The following is a 22852-nucleotide window of genomic DNA, read 5'->3' on the forward strand; positions in this document are numbered from 1 at the left end:
GGTTAAAAGATTGAATAGTTATCATCATCAAGGGCTATGGTACATATTTTGCCAGGAGAGTTGCCATTTCAATGAATGTCCCATAACAAAAAGAGAAGCATAGAGAGGCCGAACTGACACATGAGAAGGCCGGAGCCACTGCGGGCGAGTTGGTTGCTGCAAACTGATCATTCCGCGAGAATGTTTCCCGGGATCAAGCACCATATTAATAAAAAAAATATACAAGTGGGTATTGGAACAAGATGCATGCTTGTTGAGATAGTAGAAGTACCTAAGTTAGTCGGCACGAGAAAGGCGATGGCAGTGAGGGAGGAGAGCGAAAGCAAAAGAAGGATGGTTTGGGATCAATGTTGGCTCCATTCAATGGTGTTCAAGTCGACACCCTCTTGCACAAGCTCCCACAGTGGGCTGAGCTCACGGAGGAATGTGACTCTCTCCTTAACTGCCTTGATCACATAGTCGATCTCGCTTTCGGTGGTGAATCGACCAATGCCAAATCGGATACTGCTGTGGGCGCTTTCGTCACTGTTTCCGAGTGCACGAAGTACGTAGCTAGGTTCAAGAGAGGCGGAAGTGCAGGCACTGCCAGATGACAAGGCAATGTCCTTGAGAGCCATGAGGAGCGATTCGCCCTCAACATAGGCAAATGATACATTTACGCAGCCTGGATAATGTCGGTTAGGGTCGCCGTTGAGGGTTGTATGCTCAAGGGCAAGAAGACTGGTGAGAAGTCGCTGGGAGAGAGCTGAGATACGCTTCGAGTCATACTGAGGGCCAAAGTGTTAGTTAAGCCAGCCATGACAATGAAGTTCATGTGAATGGGAATGGGGATGGGTAGGGGAAAGGAAAATGAGTTGTAAGCCATGATCATATAGTTGCTATATCAAACACAAGTCGTAGGACTTTCAGAACCATGCATGTATAAGAATTGAAAGAAGCATTTAATCATCTCAGGCAGAACTCGTGGCAGTATAATAATCGTGAAGGTGGATGTGTAAAAGGGAAGAGAATATAACGTACCTCCATCTCTTCCTTGGCGAGCCGGCAGGCTTCACCAAATCCAACGACCAGGGGAGGAGCGAGAGTTCCACTGCGCAATCCGCGCTCCTGGCCACCGCCGGTAATGAGAGGGTCGATGCGAACTCTAGGACGACGTCGAACGTAGCATGCTCCAATTCCCTTGGGTCCATACAACTTGTGGCCAGAAATGGACATGAGGTCAACGTTCCATTCGTTTACATCAACGGGTATCTTTCCAACAGCTTGGGCAGCGTCAGTATGGAAGAAGACCTTCTTTGACCGACAAAGGGCCCCAATCTCTTTCATGGGTTGAATGACACCAATCTCGTTGTTAACGGTCATGATGCTAACCAGCGCCGTTTCAGGTCGAATGGCAGCCTCGAGATCTTCGATTTTGATCAAACCATTACTCTGAACCGGCAGATAGGTCACTTCGAAGCCCTCGTCCTGCAGATGTCGGCAACTGTCGAGAACGCACTTGTGTTCCGTCTGAGTGGTAATGATGTGTTTCTTCTTGCCTGAACGGCCAAAGAACCGAGCCACACCCTTGATGCTCATGTTGTTGCTCTCAGTAGCCCCGCTGGTGAAAATGATTTCCTTTGGATCCGCCCCGATGAGAGTGGCAACGTGTGACCGAGCCTGCTCGGTTGCCTTCTCAGTCTCCCAGCCGTAGGCATGGGTTCTCGAGTGAGGGTTACCATAGAGTCCGGTGAGGAACGGTAGCATCGCATCGAGAACTCGGGGATCAGTAGGGGTTGTGGCTTGCATGTCCAGATATATCGGTCGATTTCCTTCATCCATGATTGTAGCCTGTTTCAAGATACCAGCAGACGGATTGGCCAGGGTATCGCCAGTAACAGCAGTGCCTGGGACCGATGCCTTCTGCTCTGTCTTGACAGCAGACTCAACTGTCGTCTGGGCTTGGGCATTGTGCCTCTGCGAGCCCGACACGTACCTCCTCCCGCCAGAGCCGGAACCCGTGACCGTCCTGGCACTGTATGCTGGTCTGACCAAGCTTGCTGACAGCGACAGGCGCCGCGAGCACGCCCGGGAGGCATGCCTGAGCACTTGAGGTGCTATGTTCGACATGGCTGGCTGATGAATCTCTTCCACACAACGAAGAATGAAAGAAGTTGAAAAGTTCAAGACGAGAAAAAGAAGCTGAAGAAAGAAAATTTCGTTGGCGGAAGTCTGGCTTATGTAAGATATGCTGACAAATCGGACTTTAGCCTCGGCCGAGCTTCAGCTCCGGGTCACGTGGATATCACTTCGTGTTTGGAGCTTTTTGACTGGCGGGAAGAAGAGAAGAAGAAGAGACGAAGAAGAGACGAAGGATGAAGAAGGATGAAGACAGAGGAAGCTAGGAAACTGAAGGCTGGTGACAGTGAGGTATGAAAGTCGTACGGAGTACGGAGTACTAAATTACTTTAAGTCATGAGATCTAGATGGTAGCTAAAGATACATCACAGCGCCTTGAACCAAGCTTGAAAGCAGAGAAGGAAATCATGCATGGAGATGAAGGAACAGTTTAAAGGAGACCAATCCAGGCACCGCCCATCGCGACGAGGGTGGCAGCGCCGCTGAACGTCAAGCTGGAGGCAGCGTTGGGGCTGGTAGCAGCAGGAGCTCCGCCGCTGGTGGGAGTGCCGCTTCCGCTGCTTCCATTGTTGACCCTCGAGGGTGCCTGGCCGTTTCCAGCACCTGCAGCAGCCTGCTTGTAGGCTTCAATGGTGTTTCCGCTGGATCTACTCGGTGTCGAAATATCCAAGTTAGTACTCCGTACACAGGGGCAGCTTTTCCTCGCACCTTGGAAAAAGAATTACTTACGGAGGGTTGATGACAGCAACCATTCCCTTGGAACAGTGCTTGCTGACGGAGCAGTAGAGCCAGATTGGGTCGGTGTTGGTGATGTTGACGGAGAACTCGTCTCCCTCATTGAGCTTGCCAGAGTAGAGTGAGTTGTCGCTGGGCTTGCATGGCATGTCGAATGGGCCAGACGAGATGTCGTGGCCGCTTTTGGCGAGCTTGAAGTGGACTATGTCGTTGACATCGGCCTTGATCTTGTTTGGAGTGAAGGTAAGGCCGCCATTCTCGGCGACGACGACCTCAACGGTCTTTGCGGCAGCGAGGCCAGCAAGAGTAACGGTGGCGAGGATGTTCATGTTAACCATTTTCGCGTTTTATATATGGGCTTCGTTGGGATTGCTGAGTCTTGACTTTTTTGGTAAGGTGTAGTTATCGTAAGGCCAGGAGAATGTACAGGTTGCTTAATTACGAAAAGAAACTCTAGGAAGAAGAGTCTCCTGGCTTTATATATACAACCAGAGGCTTCAGATCGCCAGAGAGATTAAGCATATTCGCAAGGCTGTAAGCCACCATGTGCAATCTCGACTTCCCCAGAAGCTCCTTGTCCATACAATAAAACCACGGCCTTACGGCCGGCAGCATGTATACGAGCCGTGTGCAGCCTGAAACACCAATATGGCAACACATTATCAAACGGACAGTGGTCAAAGAACCTGCCAAGGGAGCGGAAACAAAGAAGCCTCAAAGGCTGAGAGACTGAGGGCCATTAGCAAAACTCTGTGGTCGCCGTCCAAGACGATATCATATCATAAGCCCCGTAATCCTGCGGAGGGATTAGAGACTGCGGCGGCCATCTTCATTTGACCAATTATGCTGCCTCTTGTTTCTCCTGAGCGGCTCGGCATGGTGGTTAACATCACAGAAAACTTGGTGATTTGACTAGACATTCCGTCTTTGCATCAGTTAGCTGTCATGTTCCTTTTCCATCAAACATTTCGCTGTCATCTAAGTTGAGATGTAAGTGGTTGCTCGGGATTCACGCACTTGGCGGAGGGAGCTTCGCCCCCAAGCTGGGATTCCCAGCCAATGTCGCTCCGCCCGTATCCAAGCAACAGGCACCCTTGTTGAGCCTTGTGTACGTAACAAAAGACTTTCCAACATATCTGGAGCTTGGTAGTTATACTTACGTGGTCTGCGCTGTGGCTATGTAATCGACGTTAAGCGCGAGGAACAGCGCTGCAACAAGCCAGTTACGTCAGAATTAACTAATTATTAGTTAACATTTGGGGGCCGATCAACATAGGCAAACCGCCGATTCCCTGCGTGTTCCCAGTCTCCTTGCTCTACAATTAAATGTAGATCATCGATAAACCTCCGATTATGGGGAGATATTGGTAAGGCTGCGGCATGGCCGCAAGGGAGTGAGCTTTTGAACAATAGGGCCTTGGCTCTGCAATCAGGACGAAGTTGTGGCTGATTAACCGCCGAAATATGAATGGCTACATGGGATGGGCTAGAGCTGCATATGACAATTGGACATCCACTTGTGCGTTGGGCTCATTTCTAATAATATCTATATATGTATGGCGCGGTGTAGGTTAGGATCCTTCTATATGCCCTTCCGTCACGTCTATTATCGTCTATCCTTCGTATATGTATCCAAAAGTTGGAATCCGCTTATAAACTACCACGGTTTGCCGTATCTGGCAAGGGTTTCCATTGGGTTGCCGCTTTGTAACCAAAGATCCAAGACCTCGTCTGAAGGTATCCAAATCATACCCACCATGGCTGCTGCATTGACGATCTTGATACCCTCTTGGCTTGCACGAGATCGCGGAATAATCATCATCCAATCCTTGACTAACACCAGATTATGTGAGTAGTCGTTTTCGTCAACTCCAGCTGCAGCCAGAAGGTCAGTATAAGTTTCATAAACTTCTTCTGCTGTTGCTGAAGCAGGTAACCTTCGAACCACGTGCTGGAATGGGATATTGGGAACTCGTCCTAAGTAGCCATTTAGTTTTCTTTATCCTTGACTAACCGAGTAGTTGGGAGACAAACCGTTTTCAATGCCATATATGTCCGGGAACAAGTTATGAACATCTCTTGGGGGACGTGGAAGTAGTTGCATATGACGATGCGGCAGAGACCATCCACCCTGCAGTCCTCCATTATATATGAGTAGGTATTCGCTTTCCATCCTAGTAAGAACGCTCCATCCAGCAGCCAAATCAACTGCTTCCAGGGGTTCGATCTGAGGTTTGAACTCGTTGCAATGGAGGATGAACTGTGTCCGGACGACGCAAAACTTATTCAGGCGCAGAGTATGATCGGGGCCAACATGCTCGATAACGAACTCTGGGGGGTCATTTGCGAATGGACTGGCTTTATTAACCGGTGGTTTCTTCTCAGCGTCCTTTATCGGTATTTGCGGTTTCTTCGTCAGGCTTGATGCAATTCGGAATTGGATCTAAATATCTTGGTGCGAATTCCGCAGCGGTTAGCCTGTATTCGAATGCTTGGTACAGCTACCTGCTAACGAGTAGCTAGATAAACTGGGGGAAAGATTGTCCTCACATTGAATGGCTTTGTGGGGACATGGACCGGGTCACGGTGAGAGTATATGACATCGCCTCTCTCCACCAGTGCGTCAAACTGGCGAAGCGCCTTGGCTTCAAGGCCTTCTTTCATCGTGATCTTCTTGGGGTGTAGGGATGGAGATAGCTGAGATGTGAAAAGTTGATGGCCACGTTGAAGTTTTTAGCATTTTCAGGGCAGAGTTGCCCCTCGGCTGGTTAACTAACTTTAACTGTAATGGAGTTTAACTACTTAAGGGCGATGAGCCAAAGTGGATTAGAGTTCCAAACTTAGTTGGAGCCGCCATAACTTAGATAACAGTCATGACGCTCTGCCATTCAAGAGTCGGTAATACAAAGATAGAGCTGGGACCGGAAGGTTGTATAAAATATGTAAATAAAGGATCTGATATAATAATGTTCCAAGATCGTTAGCTCGCCTATCTTCCATCTTATATGTAACCTACCAATCTCCCACATCACCCTTCCCTCGCAATTTCTTAACCTCAGTCATTGATTTCCTTATATATTCTAGCCAAAATGTCCCGAGTCCTAAATTCCATGTCACCACTTCAGCATTCAGTCGATGAACAATTTTGTCTAGCTTCGCAACGATCGCATCTGGTTCGCCTCCTGCTCGAAGTTGAGCATTAGCAAGGCTATATCTGGCGACATCTATATAATAATGATCTCCATCCCATCCCCTCACAGATGATTGGCCATAATCTATTGTTTCTATCCACCGGGATTGTGCCACCTCCCAGTCCATCTGAAGATGTGAAATTTGGGCGAGATATGCGAGCACCGAGAAATGGCGGGTTTGATCATCGTGCCATAAAGTTCCCGTTGTCAACATATTTTCGAACCGATCCTTTAATCGAATAAGTTTTTGTTCCGCCTCCGCGTATCGTTCGGGGCGGAAGATGCCTTCGCGAAGGATGCTGACAGCGCAGTTAATTTCGAGAAACATTGTATCGCTCTCGCGAACATTGTCCCTATCATACTGGCTCGAGCTTCCTCTGGCAATCGTACGGCTCTCTATAGCTTGGGAATATATTTGAGTGATGACCTCGCATGGCCTTGCATCTGTTTCAGGGATCGATTGATCGTGGCCGCAATTAATGCCAGTTGTCATGAAGTCACTCAAGGCATCGCAATCTTCATCTGCTCCTTCAAGTTCAAGCACAACCTGTCCCAAGTCACCAATAGCCCAGCCTTCTTCACGGCTTCCGCGCTTAGCATATTGTTCAATGAAGAGTTTCAAAGAAAAATATGCCTCGTTGAACAGTCCGAAATCTTTAGCAAGCTTGCCCCGCATCCTTATGCCCATACCCTGCGCATATCGCTCAAGTTCTGAAGGCGCGTGAGGGTCTAAAGGTTTCCAGGCCTCTATATATTTTGCGCGTTTCTCCCACTCTTCTCTATCTGACAGGCTATCATCACGAGCCAGGTACTCAACAGACATATGGCGCAAAAAGCCTGCCTGGGCATTATCATTATTCGTGATCTTATCGCCGGGGCTGAATTTTGCATCTCGCAAAAATGCGGCAGCGGCTTCGCAACCATCTGTAAATTTCCCCTTGCTGTAAAACTCCAACGGAAGTCTTGTGCACCATAGGCGGGCGTGTAGCCCGGCTTTTTCTAAAGAGTTGATAAGGGTTTTAATCCACCGAGGAAGGGTATTTTCTAAGTGACTAGACCCTTCACCGTATCCACGAGCAACTTCCATAAACATTTCAGCTGTAATTTCAGCAAATGTCCTCTCTTCGTCTGCCCGAATATCAACCTTCTCAATGGCTTTAATCAGATCGATGTTTTCCTCTGCAAGGTACTCGCGGTTGAGACTGCATTGAAAGACTTGTGGAAGAATGCTTTGCAAGGGACTATTGTTAAATGTTAGGATGATATATCAATATAAGAACCGGTGGATTCAGTCCCTCACCTTTGATCTAAGCCAGCTTGTGCCACAGGATAAGCATGAACAACAAGGCTGAGAGCATGTATTGCATTCTCTAGCATCTTAGTGGGAGGGAGAGCTTCTCGAATATATAAATATGTCAAAGGATGCAAAACAATTGTATCTTTGCACCGTGGGCTCCTTCCGTCTTCAAACATTTTACCGCTGGCAATCAAAGAACACGACTGTAACTCTTTGAGAGCAATATGAAAGCTTGGCCCATTTATCAATCGAACAAGATCCGGTGGGACATAGCTCCTTAGTGGATCCCTCATCTCGACCTGACCATCATGGCCCCATCGAGGCTGACGAGAGACTGCACGCTTGAGAAAACTGATAGTTGTCTTAGTTCGGTCAAGCCATACGAGAATATTAAGCAACCTAAATGCATCTGGATTTTTCTTGACTTCATCCAGAGCCAGCTGGATAATTGATTCAACCGACGTCTTATATATGGATGCATTAGGTCGATAGAAGAGTAGTCTTCGTGAAACTCGGCTCCCAGTGAGAGCATTGAGGTATTCATCAACGGTAACACCATAGGCCAACATATATGCAGCTGCTGAATCAACCGCGAGAGGTTGACATCCCATATGCTTGGCTACACTTTCTGCTTTAGTCTCCCAGCTAAGCCATTCTTCTACATCGATTCCAGCTCTCGATAGTAAAAAGTTTCTGGCATCCATTGGTCCCAGAGGGTTTGTAGAAAGCGCCTTCGTGACTCTAGAATCACTGGTATGCTCACGGTGTCGGGACGTTATGATAATGTGACCGTGTGTGATTTCTGGGAATCCCAGCCAGTTTAGGGCCAGCCAATTATTATCATTATCAAGTATCATAAGCCAAAAGCGTTCTAGGCGTAGGAATTGCTTGATATCATTCAATGCGCAAGAGTTGCTCGGCGGTAACCCCAACTTTCTGTGGTGTCTGATAAAATCGCTCTCCAAAGACTGTGTATCAGTAGAATCCACGAAAAAGACATAATCATAATGATTTGCATTCTCCCGTGCATATTTCAATGCAATTTCTGTCTTTCCAGCACCGCCTTCACCATAAAGAGCGATTACTTGACGGTTATCTGAGCCATTAAATGCGTTGTGGATCTGTTGAAGGTAATCTTGCCGGCCGACAAAGTGCGGAGTGCCATCAAATGGAAGGAATACGCGAGCACTACTATGCTGAGGCCCTAAATCTACCAACTGTTGCAAATGTCGAGTGACGTCTCGGAAGATTGGATTATCAAAATCTCGGTATCTGCAGATATCTCGGTGATTTGTATATACTCCAAGTGCACTCTCACTTGGAATTCTAAGAAGTGCAGAGTCCTTATCAACGACCTTTGTACGTCCTGCAAGTTAGTTTTCTGATTTTTGCCTTTTCTAGTAATCTTCACATACAATATCAACGAAACAACTAAGGCGGCCCCTCACTGGAAGCAACTCATAGAAACTGAAAATGGGTAGGCTCCTCTGATTGGCGATTTGCTGAAAGTCAGTTGCAATCCGCTCTCTATAAATAAATTAGTAAATTTACTAAAAACAACTCCTAGCGAAAACCAACTCACAATTCTACTGAATTCTTCTTTAATGCACTTATAAATTTTCGGGGCAAACGTATCCTTAACTGTCTCATAAGCCGATTTGCAGTACCAGCCAAGGAGCTTCCTCGATGTGGTGCAGCGAGAAATACTATCCCGGACAATGCAGCAGGAATGCGCCGTAGGGAAGGCTTATCGCTGCACAGAATGAGAGCCTTTCGATATTTGTTAATACTAGCAATCTAGGCATAAAGAACAACCTACAGATCTCGGGTAAATAGCTTACTTTCTTTAGGACAATTCCGCCCAGTGAGTATGCTACAGCGATTAAGGGCCTTGACTTTTCCTAGAACACCTTGTCATCGGATGCTAGCATTGATACTGCCGAGTAAAATTTACCTTCACAGGCCTCACTCTCTCTAATTCACTGATAAGGTGTAGTGCGCTGTCCTCGATATCTGGATACACATTCGAATGTCTGCTGGGATTGTATCCAAAGCTCAAAATACGGACAGGAGACGAGAGAGCTTGCGGCAGAAGATCTCGTGGCCAACATATATCACCATAGCTCCACGTATTGACAGGGTCTCCGGTCAAACCAGGTATCAGGAGAATGCTATAACCGGAGTTATTGATGTTCCAATTTAGGGGATTGGGGATAGTAGTGCATACTCAGCAACAGCATGTTCTACCTTGGCCGGCTCGTAGAGGGATACAATCTCAAATATATCGCTTGCTCCATTTTTAGCTGAAGGTCCGCGAGAGGCAAATTTGCTCTTTTCCATGCCGAAACTTTCTGTCACTAAGCTTCATGACCGTCGTGGACTTCCACCTGGGAGTTTATTCTGTCTTGCAAGCTGGCACCATGTCTGCGAGGGTCCAATTGAGTTTAGAGTTTCGGATAAAACACGGACCGCCTCGCTTCCCGCGGGCCCGTCCGGGTTGAGCCGCAGCCCCCTATTTTCCCACCCATGGATAGTTATGGATGCTTTGGCCACAACCTCAAAATGCCACTCCTCCGTACTCCGTACGGAGTACTCGACAGGATACACGAGCACTAACCTTCAGGCAACGGTGGGAGAAGGTGTTTGGTCCACCAAAGAAATGGTTTGGCGGAGATAGTTCCATCACTTGGAAATTATCTCTTCCTTATCATTTATAAGGGTGACATCCACCGAGAGGAGGCATTTTGTGTTCTGTCATAATATTTCAATGACACGAACCTGTCCTCGCAGTCAGGGTCGCTTGAATCCGTGATGCACCGAACCGGCTGCCTGGTTTTACCCTTCTGGAGTTCCGAGATCCGTGCGGTAACTAACGTGGGTGCCTTGCAGTTCTTAACATCTCCACTACAGTTATAATCCAAACTATGTTCTACGGTGTGGACGATAGTCAGGGCTTCCTTCATATTTTGCTTCTTGTCAGCGATGGAATTCTGTATCCTGCACCCCGTACTCTGTATACGACCTGGTATTGCCCTTGCCACGAAAAGGAAATCACTCGCATTTAAATCTCAAAGACCGGCCCTTGGCATAAGCTCAACAAAAAGGGGTGATCTACAAATGCTGAGGCTGGCTTGGAACTTAGATCGTTTTTGACCGGTGGGGGGCGTCGATGACCTGCTTAACTGATATGATGATTTGCTTCCTCACTGTGCTCCCTTCCCCCAACCTGCAGAGGACATTTTGCCATGTTCGATGGCTGGCGTCCTTGTTATGACAGCAACTCGCATGGCGGGAACTTCAGCGTCATGGGTCCACAAGGCATGCCGCAAGCTGCCTGTGCACAGCAAACTCCTATGGCCCGGAGCTATCCATACCAGCTTCTGTCCCACTAATCCAAGCAACTAACCAGTTACTCCAGCCCGAGTTAAGGGGGCTGTGTTACCTCTTATTTCTCGATTTAAAACGTTTGTCTCTCGGCGGGTGGAAGTTCTTGCGCACGTATCCGAACAAGCTGTTTTTTTTTCTTATCTTCCTCACTCCAAGGCCCTTGAAGCTGAGCGGTCAATGAGTGTGTCTGTTGGCGGGAGTGGCTGCGCTACTAAAACTTGCCAGGTGGATACTGGTTGTACAGAGGGAAGGCAGAAGGAAACCTCTCTAGCCCAGCCACGGCTAGCTTATAAAGAAGGTGTGCTGCCCAGCTTTGTCGTTCCTTGCCCGTCGTCCTCTCAGTACCGAGTTTGGTTGCTCACCTCAATTGTTCACCTGTAGGCTACCCTTTAGCCTCCAATTGCAATTGCCAATGTCAGATATAACTATCACCAACAGCAACGTCTGCGCGTCTGCCAGAAAACGCCCCTTTACGATACAAGGTGCCATCGATGAACGATCTCAGGATAAGATTACGGTATGGGGACGCAAAGGTACAACTTCGGCCCTCGGGGGTATGGCGTGTCTCGCGATGATGGTAGTCTGCCCTATGATCACGATTTTCTGGTGGACATCTCTGAGCCACTATGATGGTTCTCTCTATCATGCTGGTGTGTCCATGGTGAAAGCTGGGTTGATACCGTTCTTCATACAGAATACACCGGGGACAACATTGCCTGTTGTGACTGTATATACATGCTGGACCCTATCTCATGTCATCCTCTACTCTTTCCTGCCGGGAACTCGATGCAAAGGTCAACTCACGCCGGCAGGAAATTTGCTGGAATACAAGATAAACGGTTTCCTTGCGTGTATAGTGTCGCTACTCCTAGCTGGCGCGCTGCACTACTACGGGCTCTTTGACCTAGCCTTCGTGGCTCAGAATTGGGGAAGCTTTGTATGCTTGTTCAATATCTATGGCTTGTTACTGGCATTGGTATTCTACATAAAAGCCCACGTCTCTCCTACCCACCCCGAAGATAGGAAATTTAGTGGTGAGAAATATAAACAAACTATATAAGTCTTTTCCAGTGTTAGAATTACTAATTGTGTCGGTCAGGATCTATATTTTACGATTTCTATATGGGTATAGAATTTAATCCCCGTCTCGGCGCGGACTGGGATATGAAGCTTTTCCACAACGGGCGCCCGGGCATGATTGGGTGGTTAATAGTGTAATATCTCTCCCTTATCCTACTCCACCAATGCTTCTACGACACTGGACATTACTAACGATGAATAGTGACATGTGCTTCGCGGCCTGGCAATATAAACAACATGGATATATTACCAACTCAATGATCATCACCAGCTTCCTTCATGCGGTATATGTCATTGATTTCTTTTGCAATGAAGGCTGGTATGATCCATCCCTGCTTTTGAGTCAATAAAAAGGAGAAGTCCTAATTTGATTATTCAGGTACCTAAAAACACTCGATATGTGCCATGATCATTTCGGATTCTATTTCTCCTGGGGTATTGCCGCATGGCTTCCTGTGATGTATACCCTCCAGACACAGTATCTGGCCACCCACCCAGTCGACCTCTCCAGCTGGACTGCAGCGTTGATCTTGACAACCGGAGTGTCAGGATACGTCCTATTTCGTGCAGCCAACCATCAGAAATATATTTCCCGTGCCACAAATGGAGACTGTAAAATATGGGGTAAACCTCCACAGTTTATCCGTGCCAAATACAAAACGGCCGAAGGATCCATGCATGAGTCCCTCTTGTTATGCTCAGGTAAGCTCCCAATTATTGTTACCATCATATCAATGCACCTTCATAGCTAACAAGTACTCTAGGCTGGTGGGGACTTGTTCGTCATGCGAATTATCTTGGCGATTTGATACTTTCTTATTCCATGTGTGCCTCTTGCGGGTTCACGAACTTGCTTCCATGGACTTATGCCATTTACATGACAATCCTTCTTGTCCATCGATGCTATCGAGATGAAGTGAGGTGCCACAATAAGTACGGGGACTCTTGGAAGGAGTACTGTGCCAAGGTACCATACAGAATTATTCCAGGAATTTTCTAGCTGCGTCACTTTATACTCTTTATACTTTGTTTTGTTGATTCCATAAAGATTTGGGTCATGTTAAAGCACAACGAGAGACCGTACTGGAAGAATTCCCGGCAGCTTTGTTTTATTTTATGATAAGACTGATACTACGGCCGAATAGAATGAATAGATCACGAATATTATTCGCAAATTTTCATTTTAACTCTCCTGGAATTTAAATAACAATTGCAACCTCTGAAAAGATTCTCCAAGACATTAGCATGCTAATGCTCGGCAAATACAACCTATGCAGTTCCTTTAATGTCATTGGCAAGAAGCAATTGCCAGGACGGTCGAGCAAGAATTTCTTTTGCCCATCTACCCGTAAGTAAATTCGTTAGCTAAACATCCACCACATATACCCTATGTGTGCTCACCTGGAGACGGCTGGTTTGTCGTCAATTGCATTAAAACCAACTTTGGGAAGCAGAGTAAGATAAGGAAGGTGGTAAAGATCTGCTAGAGTTAACACCTGCTATTGCGTCAGTAATTGCATTAGCCCAAGTCAGTGCGTTTTAACAAGGTTGCTCACATTGCCTCCAATATACTTTTGCTTGCTCAGAATTCTTTCATAGCCATCCAGGCAGTTCATGAGGTTAGACTCATATAATTTGACCGAGTGTTCGTCAGGGCTCAAGCCTTGGTATCTGTTTATCCGTTAGGACCTAAAGAGTAAATATATAATGCATAGACCATGCTTACGGCTTGAATAGTTTTTCGTAAACAAACGGGGCAGCCGCAGCCTCAAAGGAGCCTAATTCAAGGCTCAGTCCTTGGGCATAGAGTGCATTTGCTTTTAGTTCGGTCGGAACTAGTTCGGTTCCCTGATTTGCGTATTTGGCTATGATGTAGTGGCAGATAGCTCTACTTTCATAGAGAACGAAGCCATCATCATCCTGGGAAAGGACTTAGTATCTGGCTTAGCACAGGAAGGGGTCCATGTATGTGCATACTATGCATGGAACGCAGCCGAAGGGCTGGATCTTCATATAATCCTCTCCCTTGTGTTCACCTTTGGACAAGTCGACGGTGACATACTCAAATGGGACCTTTAGCTCGTTAAGGACAAGAACAACACGCTGGGTATTAGTTGAAGGGGAAAACCCGTACAACTTGAGAACCATGGCTGCTAAATGGGAAGCACAGGCGAATAAGTATAGTTAATTTGGGTAACCACGTAGATAGGCAATAATCTTTCCAAAAGCTGAGTTAGGTACAACACCTCGTCTTATCTTTGACTTCAGGTAACCAGCATCTATTTATATTAGCCACCTCGGGTGGTAACTCCAGAGGCGGGGTTAAACCATGAAAAGAGAGTTATTCTTCCAGTTGCATGAGGAAGTATGTACACGTTGGTGGCATCATGTCTGAAATACGAGCCGTTAGGTAGTTTGTGGTTAGAACTACCAAGCAGGCAGCGACATAGTATTGGTTGCCCCAAAGAATTCACGCCAAGAGGGACTAGGCTGCAGAATGGACTTCCAGAATAGCCTTGCTAATGATGTAAGAAATTCAGAATACCCTGGTGTGTTAGTCGGTGGTTATATACAAAAGCAACATGCAGAGACGACTCCTTACACCGGTGCCGAGCCATTTGTACTCAGCGCGTCTGCATAAGCTATAGATGTCAACGGCCATAGTGGGGGTCTTCCTCCTGGCACCTCAAAATCATTATATTAGTGGGTAGGCTCCAAGGAACTTAGCTTTGTATACCGAATTCCGGGCCATTGATAGTTTAAGAATTTTGATAGCTTCAGCTGATTAGGTAAGGTTGGGGGCCCGTTTAAGTTTTCGGATATTTAATAATCCTTCCCGAGAACATCATGACCACATGATTATGATGACTCAGCAAATAAACTCGGGCGTGTTGACGAAAATAAACATCTTCGTTCTCTCGATGTAGCTGCCGACGGCTAACCTGTAGCCATGGATTATTTGATCCTCAACGGAAGCCAATTAAAATACAATATATGCTTGGCCAGTCTCACAAGGCTGGCCTCAGAAATATGTACATCCCCAAGATCAACTGCAATTTCCCTCCATCATTTACTCTAACCCCCTCTGGTATTCCTGGAGACCTCACTGTGGCAGTCTGGATGTGTGCCATTTATGCCTGAGGAGCAAAACCAATGCGAGGACCTTCAGTGTCCCATACAACGAACTGACTCTTCAAGAACACATCGCCGAAGATGTTTGGTACACCGCCGCTGCTGCCAACTGACTGAAGGCCACCGAAGCAAACCGATCCGACTGCCTGGTAGTTCATAAATTTACCAGGGACAACAGCATTGTATCCACTAATGCTGAGGGTGAAGTCGGGAAGCTTGGCATCACAAGGGAATACCCAACCACCTTGCTGCTGGTCGTTTTTGGCACCCTGGACTTGTTTGTAGTACTCCTGAACAACATCGTCGCTGAGGAGCATGAGAGTAGTGCCGGTGTCTAAAAAGAGTCAGTATGAAGCCCAGGTACTCGATATGAAGAGGCTTACCGGCAATGCCATCAATGGAGCTTCCGCGGGCGCCGTGGTGCTGAGCTCCGTGGAACGAATGAGTTGAGTTGGAGCCTCCTCCAATAGAATAGCTTTCTGCAGTGAATCCCCACCATCCCTGGCTGTTGTCTACATTGGTGTAGGCAATCTCTCCACTATGTTTCGAATCATCGATATACCCAAAGTCATACGATCCTGGTTGGCCATGCTTGAGAGTGCAAGTGAACAGGGGCTTCTCAAGCTGCTTCAAGACAGTATCAAAGAAGGTCGTCTGAGGCTTCGGTTGGACTAATAAATATGTTAGCAAGTTCACGAGTGCAGAAAAGTCAGAACATATATCCTACCAGTATTAAGGACGCTGAAAGACAGCCCCATCAGGCCGTCAGTGGCCTTGTCCTTGGCAAACTGGTCGCTCACTTTCTTTGCGGACTCGACGGCCTGTGAAGAAGCCGTGACATTTCCAATTGAAACGGTGTCGAGGAAAACATCTCCTCCAGCAGAGCTCATATCGCCATAGGTAATTTCCCAAGAATACCCATCGAGACGCTTAGACTTGGAGGTGGGCATGTAGAGGTTGTGCCCCTGGCTCTGATCTTTTGGAGTTTCTGTGGAGAAAACCCACCTGCGATGTGTTAGCTACGTAATCATTGCAATCCAACTGCTTGTTGATTAAGAAGCAATTAACTTACAGATCACCGGAACCAGTGTCAAGATCAAGGTTCAATTTACCCTGTCCAACTGTGACTTGGGTGACATATTGTTCATCATCTTTGGTTGGGGTGGTAGGAACGGATCCCCTGGCGGCATCGCTGACAGCTTTGGGAACCTTCATGCCGAACTTGTGCAGGGCACGAGCATAAGCGACAGCTGGATGGTGTACCGCCTTCATGGGAACCGCGACCTGAGGAACGTTGAAACGTGCCTTTCCTTTTGTGGGTGCAGCTACCGTCAAGGTAGAACACACTGCCAGGACGGCACCAATTTGGCTGATTTGGACCATGGTGGAATAAGTCAAAGTCTTTTAATAGTCTTGAAATGGGGAAAATGGCAAGGAAAGTAGAAAATCCGGCTGGTTTGAGATGGATAGAGGCCTGGTTAAGATGGGTTCCAAAGGGAGGAAGCAGCTCATATTTATACTCCCATTGCGATGTTACGGACGCTGTTGATATCCACAAAATACCCAACTGCCGTCTTTATCCCAGGGGCTCTCTGATACGTATTACTCCGCACATAGCCTGCTTCAAATTCACACACGGGATGATAGTGCATCTTTACGACCATTACGCGGACTTGCAGAAGCAAAATTTCAAGGAGATATACGCAATTCGCTAGGTCAGCGGGCCGCTTGGGTTCCTCCATTACGAGACTTCGCGCATGTAAACGATAGGGAACCCTACTCCGTACAAACCCCTACAAAACAAGCCTGGCCAAGACGACTTAAGCCTTGCTAAGCATTCTCAAGCTTTGATCAACGGACACAAGGCCCTCGTCGAATACACCTTGTGCTAACTATATGTAGGTACAGATGTTCCAGAATGGGTGAAGACAGAGTGTGGAGTCCAGAGTCCGGGGGATTTGCAGGGAACTACGTAGCAACGCAGAGTTACATGAAACCGCTAGTCAACTGACAGAGGGAGGCAAGATGCAGACGGATATCTTCATACGAATTACAACATCTGGGAGATAATAATCACTGTGATCTACAGAAGGGTAGTGCCGGAGAGAAGAATATCACAACATATGCCTTTTGCTGATCGACAAAAATAATTGGTATAAAATTAGCAGGGATACAAACAACACATGAGCTGGAGAGAAGAGGAGCCTTCTTCTCCCCCCTGTTTGATATTTAATACCATTGTGTTTTGAGATGCCGGGCCTGAGACCTAGTACGGGGAATATCTGGCACAGGGCAGAAAAAGACACCGGTTGATGCGCGGCACATCACAAGGGGGGAGAAAATGCGCACTTTGATAGGTAGATGAACCCTTTTACTCCGAAATGAGAGCGCACAGCGGAATCGTGCTTATCTTTTCCATGTCAGGCCAGTAATCACACGTGAAACGTCGAACAAAAACAAGCTTTCTCTGTCAAGGCTTGACCTGAACCAACCAACCCAATATTTCTATTTATACTCTGTCTGCTCGCCTCCAATCAGGGGGAAATATCAGCCTCTTCCTACTTTTATTAGGCTGACTATTTCGTTGGCTAGCCGTTGTGATTGGAGATTACTTTGATTATCAGAACGTCGTGATGAACAGTCTCCAGCAGCTTCAACTCGAGGAGAGCCTGTAATTCGTACTCTATAATAACTAATCTATTGCCAGGGGGGCAAGCAAGCGGCTGCAACATCGAAGGGTTTCCCCGCCCGGACACATGGGATCAGCGTTCAGTTAATTTCCGTGAGCTCCGAGGTAGAACTACTTATGTCAATTTTGACTGACGAGTTCCCCTGTCTGAAATACAAGCTGGAGGAAATGCAAAATCACCTGGCCTGGGAATAGATTCTCCAACAAGAGACAAGCAATCACTACCAGTGGAATGGAAGACCAGCCAGCAAGGTACTTATGGTGTGCTCTACCGTTAACCCCCTACTAAGTTATCGAATCAGAGGTGCTGGAAGTTTAGAGTCGATCGATTGAGAGTTTCCCTTCAGAATCCGTCGAGACTCAAGACTGTTCCTCCACCGCAAAGATATCCATTATTAACTACGGAGTAATTAGGTATATCAAACCCGACATTCCGTAAAGCCGGAAAAAATCTGGGGGTAACTAACTAACCAGTTAGTTAACTAACCGTTGGTTATATCTGTGGCGTAATTGAGGACTCAGTATTCGGCCGGAGAGTCGAGAAAGAGCAGGATAGTTTATATATCCGATAAAAGGGAGAGACACGCATCCATAGAGCTTTCACATCCTGCGCGACGGAGACATGCCCTGCTGGCAGGTATCGATCGTATCGATCGTACCAGCAACTAAGGTACGGCAAATCTCTGCCTGCCTGCGGAAGCCTCGCAAACGCTGCCAGCCTCTGGTTGGTGTTCCTGAGGCCAAGCACTGCTGACTAACAAATCAAATACGCTAACCCAAGACGTCAAAAACATGGAGAGAACCACACGTGACTAATGACGTAACTTAGCCGATCACTTCCCTGTCAGGGCTGAAGATGACTAAGTCATTGCGCCACGAGCTTAGCCACTTCTAGCGCCGCAGCGGAAGGAAGACGAAGCTGAAGAGAAGCAAACAGCCTGATCGTTGTTTGTGCTCAACGCAGAATACAGACGCCTTGCTATTTATCCTACTCTTCGGCTATACCGTTGTCTCTTTTCTCTTCTTCGCTGTTGTGAATCACTCTCTTCTCTGCGCAATCGACGCATTTTCCCGAGTTCCCGACGCTGCCGAACCACCACGAACGACCACATTTGGCGGGGTTGACATGAGTCTCAAGGGCCTTCAGAAGGGCTTCGCCAGAGCTCCCCAGACTTTCAAACAGAAATTCAACCTTGGAGAGAACACAAAGGATCCCGTCTATATAGATGCGGAGAGGAGATTCCAGGAGTTGGAGAAAGAGACGAAGAAACTGCATGATGAATCGAAGAAGTACTTCGAAGCCATAAATGGTATGCTTTGATTTACTCATGGTTATCCTACCCCTCGACCTGTGCGGAATGATCCTAACTGCTCATATTGCGTATAGGCATGCTAAATCACCAGATTGAATTCTCAAAAGCGGTCGCGGAGCTATACAAACCTATCTCCGGTAGAGTCTCAGATCCTGACGCCGCAAAGCCGGAGGGGAACCCGGAAGGTATCCAGGCATGCGAAGAATACGAGTCGATTGTGCGCTCCCTACAAGAGACACTTCAGCCTGAGCTAGAGCTGATAGAGAGTCGGATCATCAGCCCCGCGGACCAGCTGTTAGAGATTATTAAAGTCATCCAAAAGGTTGCTGTCAAGCGTGAACATAAACAGCTGGATTATGACCGACACCGCGCGTCCCTGAAGAGGCTACAAGACAAGAAGGAAAAGTCTCTTAAAGATGAGAAAGCTATGTACAAGGCTGAGAACGATGTGGAAGCGGCAACACAAGAGTTTAATTATTACAACGACCTGCTGAAGGATGAACTGCCGAAGTTGTTCAAGCTTGAGGCAGAGTTCATTCAGCCGCTTTTCCAGTCCTTTTATTACATGCAACTGAACGTATTTTATACCCTCCATGATAAAATGCAGGGACTGAATATTGGATATTTCGACTTAACATCAGATGTTGAAGAGGCGTATGAACGAAAACGAGGTGATGTAAAGGAACGAACAGAAGCGTTGAGCATTGTCCACTTCAAAACGACCGGCGGCCGCCGCCCTGGCTCCAAGTTTACACCAAAGGATAAGCTTGCAGCTGAATCAAAATACTCTAGACGGACAACCGATGCTTTCTCCGACCCTAACCCTCCACCTCCTTACTCCGCCCATACCGCTTCAACTCTTATCGGCCGTGCTAATAGCGCAAGTCCTGCCTCACTCGCGGCGGCTGCAAAGTCAAAACCCGCTCCTCCACCGCCGAAACCCAAACCAGCGAAGTTTAGCGCGGCACCCGTTGAAACTGCTACTGCTCTTTACGACTATGAGGCCCAGGCTGTGGGTGACCTGAGCTTTACTACTGGTGATGTCATCGAGATCACCCACCGCACAGCCAATACTAATGAGTGGTGGACTGGAAAAATTGATGGAAAGTCTGGACAATTTCCAGGTATGCATTCCTTGAGAAAGTCGAATCCCTGTTGCTGAATGTGACAAATCGCTAATTATGATTCTGTAAACAGCTAACTACGTCAAGTTAAATGTCTAAACAACGCACTCATATTCCTATAGACTGGAGCGTCCTTGATACCTGCTACCTATTCCCCCCCTTTGTCGTACACATATTACCTTAGTGCACCAATGTTACTACATTATAAACTAACTCGTACCAAATGCTGATTCAAAAAAAATACCTCAATACATGCAATACTTCCACGATCCACCCTCCGCATATGCCACGACGTTCTCCCCCTGCAAACTCCCTCAGTCTTCTTAAGGCACATACCTACATCTCCATAACTAGCTAGTTAAGTTGCTCATCGACTTTTTTATGCCTCCCTCTATGCACCCCTTAAATAGATAGCTAACTATATATTTCCCCTTCGCCAACTCGTCACGACTTCACTTCTATTCTGCCGATGTTTAATATTGTCTTTGAGGCGTTGTATATTTAGATAGCGTGTCGCATAACAGCTATTCCTTCAAATTATTACCACCTCTTCACTTCTCTACGTTGGGTAAACGAGTGATCGCCATAATCCATGGCCAGACGTATTTCAACTAGTAGTAGGGCCCAATGTGAACTAACAAGTTAGTTAGTTCCAAGGTTCCATATCTTATCACCACGTGACAGATGTGGCTCGCGCCTGAGTCATACAGCTTAAAAGTTCCAGGAAGCATTTTATATTTCTCTCTAGCTCGGTCATACTGTCGAATTCTCTTATTTAGTTGATAATCACCATCAATTAATATCATTTGATAGTTACTTCTAGTCAATTGCTTTCGGTATTGCTTCCTACTCAACATGGCTCCAACAGTACTTCACCTTCGTGCCGAAGACAAGCCCCTCGAGCATAGGTACGTATATCCTCCTGCTTTTGCTACTACACAGCTTGTCTACAGTTTCTGAGAATGGTTACTCAGAAAATATTTAATTTCTGTCTTGAGCTTCATGTGGCTCTATGAATACTACTCTAACAGCCATTCTGCAGATCAGCTCTTACCCCTTCCACAACCAAGGCTCTCATCGCGGCCGGCTACAAAGTCAATGTTGAGCGTTCTCCTACATCTGCCATTCGCAAGCGAATTTTCGATGACTCCGAGTTTGAGAAAGCCGGTGCTACCCTTGTTCCGGAAGGTAGCTGGGTTGATATCCCCTCCGACCACCTTGTCATTGGGTTGAAAGAGCTTGATGAGACCAAGGATTTCCCTCTCAAGCATTCGCACGTTACCTTTGCACATTGTTTCAAGAACCAGGGCGGTTGGGAGAAGGCCCTTGGACGATGGAGCAGGGGTGGCGGTGTGTTGTATGATTTGGAGTTTCTGCAGGTGTGTATTTTATACGTATGGCGGTGAGTATGCGTGTATGGATGTAAAATTGACTCATGTATTACAGGATGATAAGGCTCGAAGAGTTGCAGCTTTCGGTGAGCTATCTTGACTCCATGTATGCACTCCATTTCTAACTAATGCCCTTCTAGGCTACCATGCCGGATTTGCTGGAGCTGCTCTCGCTATTAAGACTTGGGCCTGGCAGCTAGAGCATCCCGATGGTACTCCACTCCCAGGAGTTGATGAATTTACTGATGGAAGAGGTTACTATTCCAGCGAAGAGGAGATGCTGGAGCAGATTCGCGGTGATGTTGTCAGGGGTGAGAAAATTGCTGGACGACGACCTCAGATCCTAGTCATTGGTGCACTTGGACGCTGTGGAAGGTAAGCTGAACTCGTCCGATGAGCTCTTTGGGTAAAGCTAATATCCCTGTGTTAGGGGTGCCGTTGATGCTTGCGTCAAGTCTGGATGCGAAGATATTCTTCGATGGGACATGGCCGAGACTGCAAAGGGTGGGCCCTTTACAGAGATTGTCGAAGCTGACATGTGAGTTTATTTTTATTACCCTATAAACTTGGCACTTTCTCCGTCTGACTTGAATAGCTTCATCAACTGCATTTATCTCAGTGAGAAGATTGCACCGTTTGTTGATATGAACAGTTTGAAAGCCCCAAACCGCAGACTCTCCGTTGTCTGCGATGTTGTAAGTATTTTTTCACTCTGAATTTACATTGATTCCATAGTTCTTACAATTTTCAACCGCGCAGAGCTGCGATACCTCGAACCCAAACAACCCAATTGTAAGTACCTGGCTCCTGAACCTGAAGTTCGTGTTTAAAACTCAAACTAATTCATTACAGCCAATCTACGACGTTAACACTGTATGTATCCCGATCGGCTGGGCGAATACCAAACCAACTAACTCTGTTTTAGACATTCGATAAGCCCACTATCCCCGTTAGCGTCTCTAATCCACCTCTCAGCGTGATCTGTAAGTTTCGCCTTCTCTGCCCTGGATGTATTAAAGAGCTTGATCTAACCTCGATATAGCGATCGACCACCTACCCAGTCTTCTTCCAGCCGAATCTTCTGATGCATTCTCCAACGATCTGCTTCCTTCCATGCTTGAAATCCAAAACCGAGCTTCTCATCCTGTTTGGCAGCGTGCGGAGAAGCTTTTCAGGCAGAAGGTTGCTACTCTTCCTGCCGAGCAACAGAAGGTTGAGCAGTAATCGCTCAATACAGTGATTCCTTCGATAATCCATGCTCACCTGAGGGTGTGACAGATAAACATTGTAGACCTTTGCCTATTTAAGGCTTGGAAAAATATACAAGTAGTCAAATTAAATAGCTTGTAATATGGAATGGATTTGGGGTTGATATTTTTATTTTTATTTTTAATA

General features: G+C 46.9%; 8 protein-coding genes across 8 annotated transcripts; 2 read left to right on the forward strand and 6 right to left on the reverse strand.

Annotated features, from left to right (window-relative positions):
- Positions 1 to 344: 344 nt before the first annotated feature.
- Positions 345 to 865, reverse strand: TRV_03002 (uncharacterized protein; the record flags this gene model as incomplete). Its single annotated transcript, XM_003022817.1, has 2 exons — positions 345 to 745; positions 769 to 865. The coding sequence occupies 2 exons, from the start codon at positions 863 to 865 to the stop codon at positions 345 to 347; spliced, it is 498 nt and encodes a 165-aa protein (XP_003022863.1).
- An 80-nt stretch (positions 866 to 945) lies between these two features.
- TRV_03003 (uncharacterized protein) lies at positions 946 to 3191 on the reverse strand (the record flags this gene model as incomplete). Its single annotated transcript, XM_003022818.1, is given in 5 exon segments — positions 946 to 1956; positions 1976 to 2230; positions 2289 to 2395; positions 2572 to 2765; positions 2848 to 3191. 5 exon segments carry the CDS (start codon positions 3189 to 3191, stop codon positions 946 to 948), a joined length of 1911 nt encoding a protein of 636 aa, XP_003022864.1.
- A 1319-nt stretch (positions 3192 to 4510) lies between these two features.
- On the reverse strand, positions 4511 to 5517 carry TRV_03004 (uncharacterized protein; the record flags this gene model as incomplete). Its single annotated transcript, XM_003022819.1, has 3 exons — positions 4511 to 4830; positions 4888 to 5296; positions 5404 to 5517. 3 exons carry the CDS (start codon positions 5515 to 5517, stop codon positions 4511 to 4513), a joined length of 843 nt encoding a protein of 280 aa, XP_003022865.1.
- Positions 5518 to 5865: 348 nt separating this feature from the next.
- Positions 5866 to 9681, reverse strand: TRV_03005 (uncharacterized protein; the record flags this gene model as incomplete). Its single annotated transcript, XM_003022820.1, has 6 exons — positions 5866 to 7246; positions 7345 to 8696; positions 8757 to 8868; positions 8924 to 9138; positions 9296 to 9512; positions 9569 to 9681. 6 exons carry the CDS (start codon positions 9679 to 9681, stop codon positions 5866 to 5868), a joined length of 3390 nt encoding a protein of 1129 aa, XP_003022866.1.
- A 3656-nt stretch (positions 9682 to 13337) lies between these two features.
- Positions 13338 to 13956, reverse strand: TRV_03006 (glutathione S-transferase, putative; the record flags this gene model as incomplete). The annotated part of the gene is made up of 3 exons (XM_003022821.1): positions 13338 to 13479; positions 13535 to 13728; positions 13786 to 13956. 3 exons carry the CDS (start codon positions 13954 to 13956, stop codon positions 13338 to 13340), a joined length of 507 nt encoding a protein of 168 aa, XP_003022867.1.
- A 983-nt stretch (positions 13957 to 14939) lies between these two features.
- TRV_03007 (aspartic endopeptidase (AP1), putative) lies at positions 14940 to 16323 on the reverse strand (the record flags this gene model as incomplete). Its single annotated transcript, XM_003022822.1, has 4 exons — positions 14940 to 15274; positions 15324 to 15611; positions 15668 to 15945; positions 16013 to 16323. 4 exons carry the CDS (start codon positions 16321 to 16323, stop codon positions 14940 to 14942), a joined length of 1212 nt encoding a protein of 403 aa, XP_003022868.1.
- A 1928-nt stretch (positions 16324 to 18251) lies between these two features.
- On the forward strand, positions 18252 to 20165 carry TRV_03008 (uncharacterized protein; the record flags this gene model as incomplete). The annotated part of the gene is made up of 4 exons (XM_003022823.1): positions 18252 to 18299; positions 18594 to 18939; positions 19017 to 20066; positions 20140 to 20165. The coding sequence occupies 4 exons, from the start codon at positions 18252 to 18254 to the stop codon at positions 20163 to 20165; spliced, it is 1470 nt and encodes a 489-aa protein (XP_003022869.1).
- Positions 20166 to 20921: 756 nt separating this feature from the next.
- TRV_03009 (uncharacterized protein) lies at positions 20922 to 22681 on the forward strand (the record flags this gene model as incomplete). Its single annotated transcript, XM_003022824.1, has 8 exons — positions 20922 to 20974; positions 21109 to 21416; positions 21598 to 21832; positions 21888 to 21995; positions 22053 to 22152; positions 22193 to 22249; positions 22383 to 22440; positions 22500 to 22681. The coding sequence occupies 8 exons, from the start codon at positions 20922 to 20924 to the stop codon at positions 22679 to 22681; spliced, it is 1101 nt and encodes a 366-aa protein (XP_003022870.1).
- Between the last annotated feature and the right edge of the window lie 171 nt (positions 22682 to 22852).

The sequence above is a fragment of the Trichophyton verrucosum genome (genome assembly GCF_000151505.1).
Source record: "Trichophyton verrucosum HKI 0517 chromosome Unknown contig00259_1.f1.exp, whole genome shotgun sequence".
NCBI classification, from domain to species: Eukaryota; Fungi; Ascomycota; class Eurotiomycetes; order Onygenales; family Arthrodermataceae; genus Trichophyton; species Trichophyton verrucosum.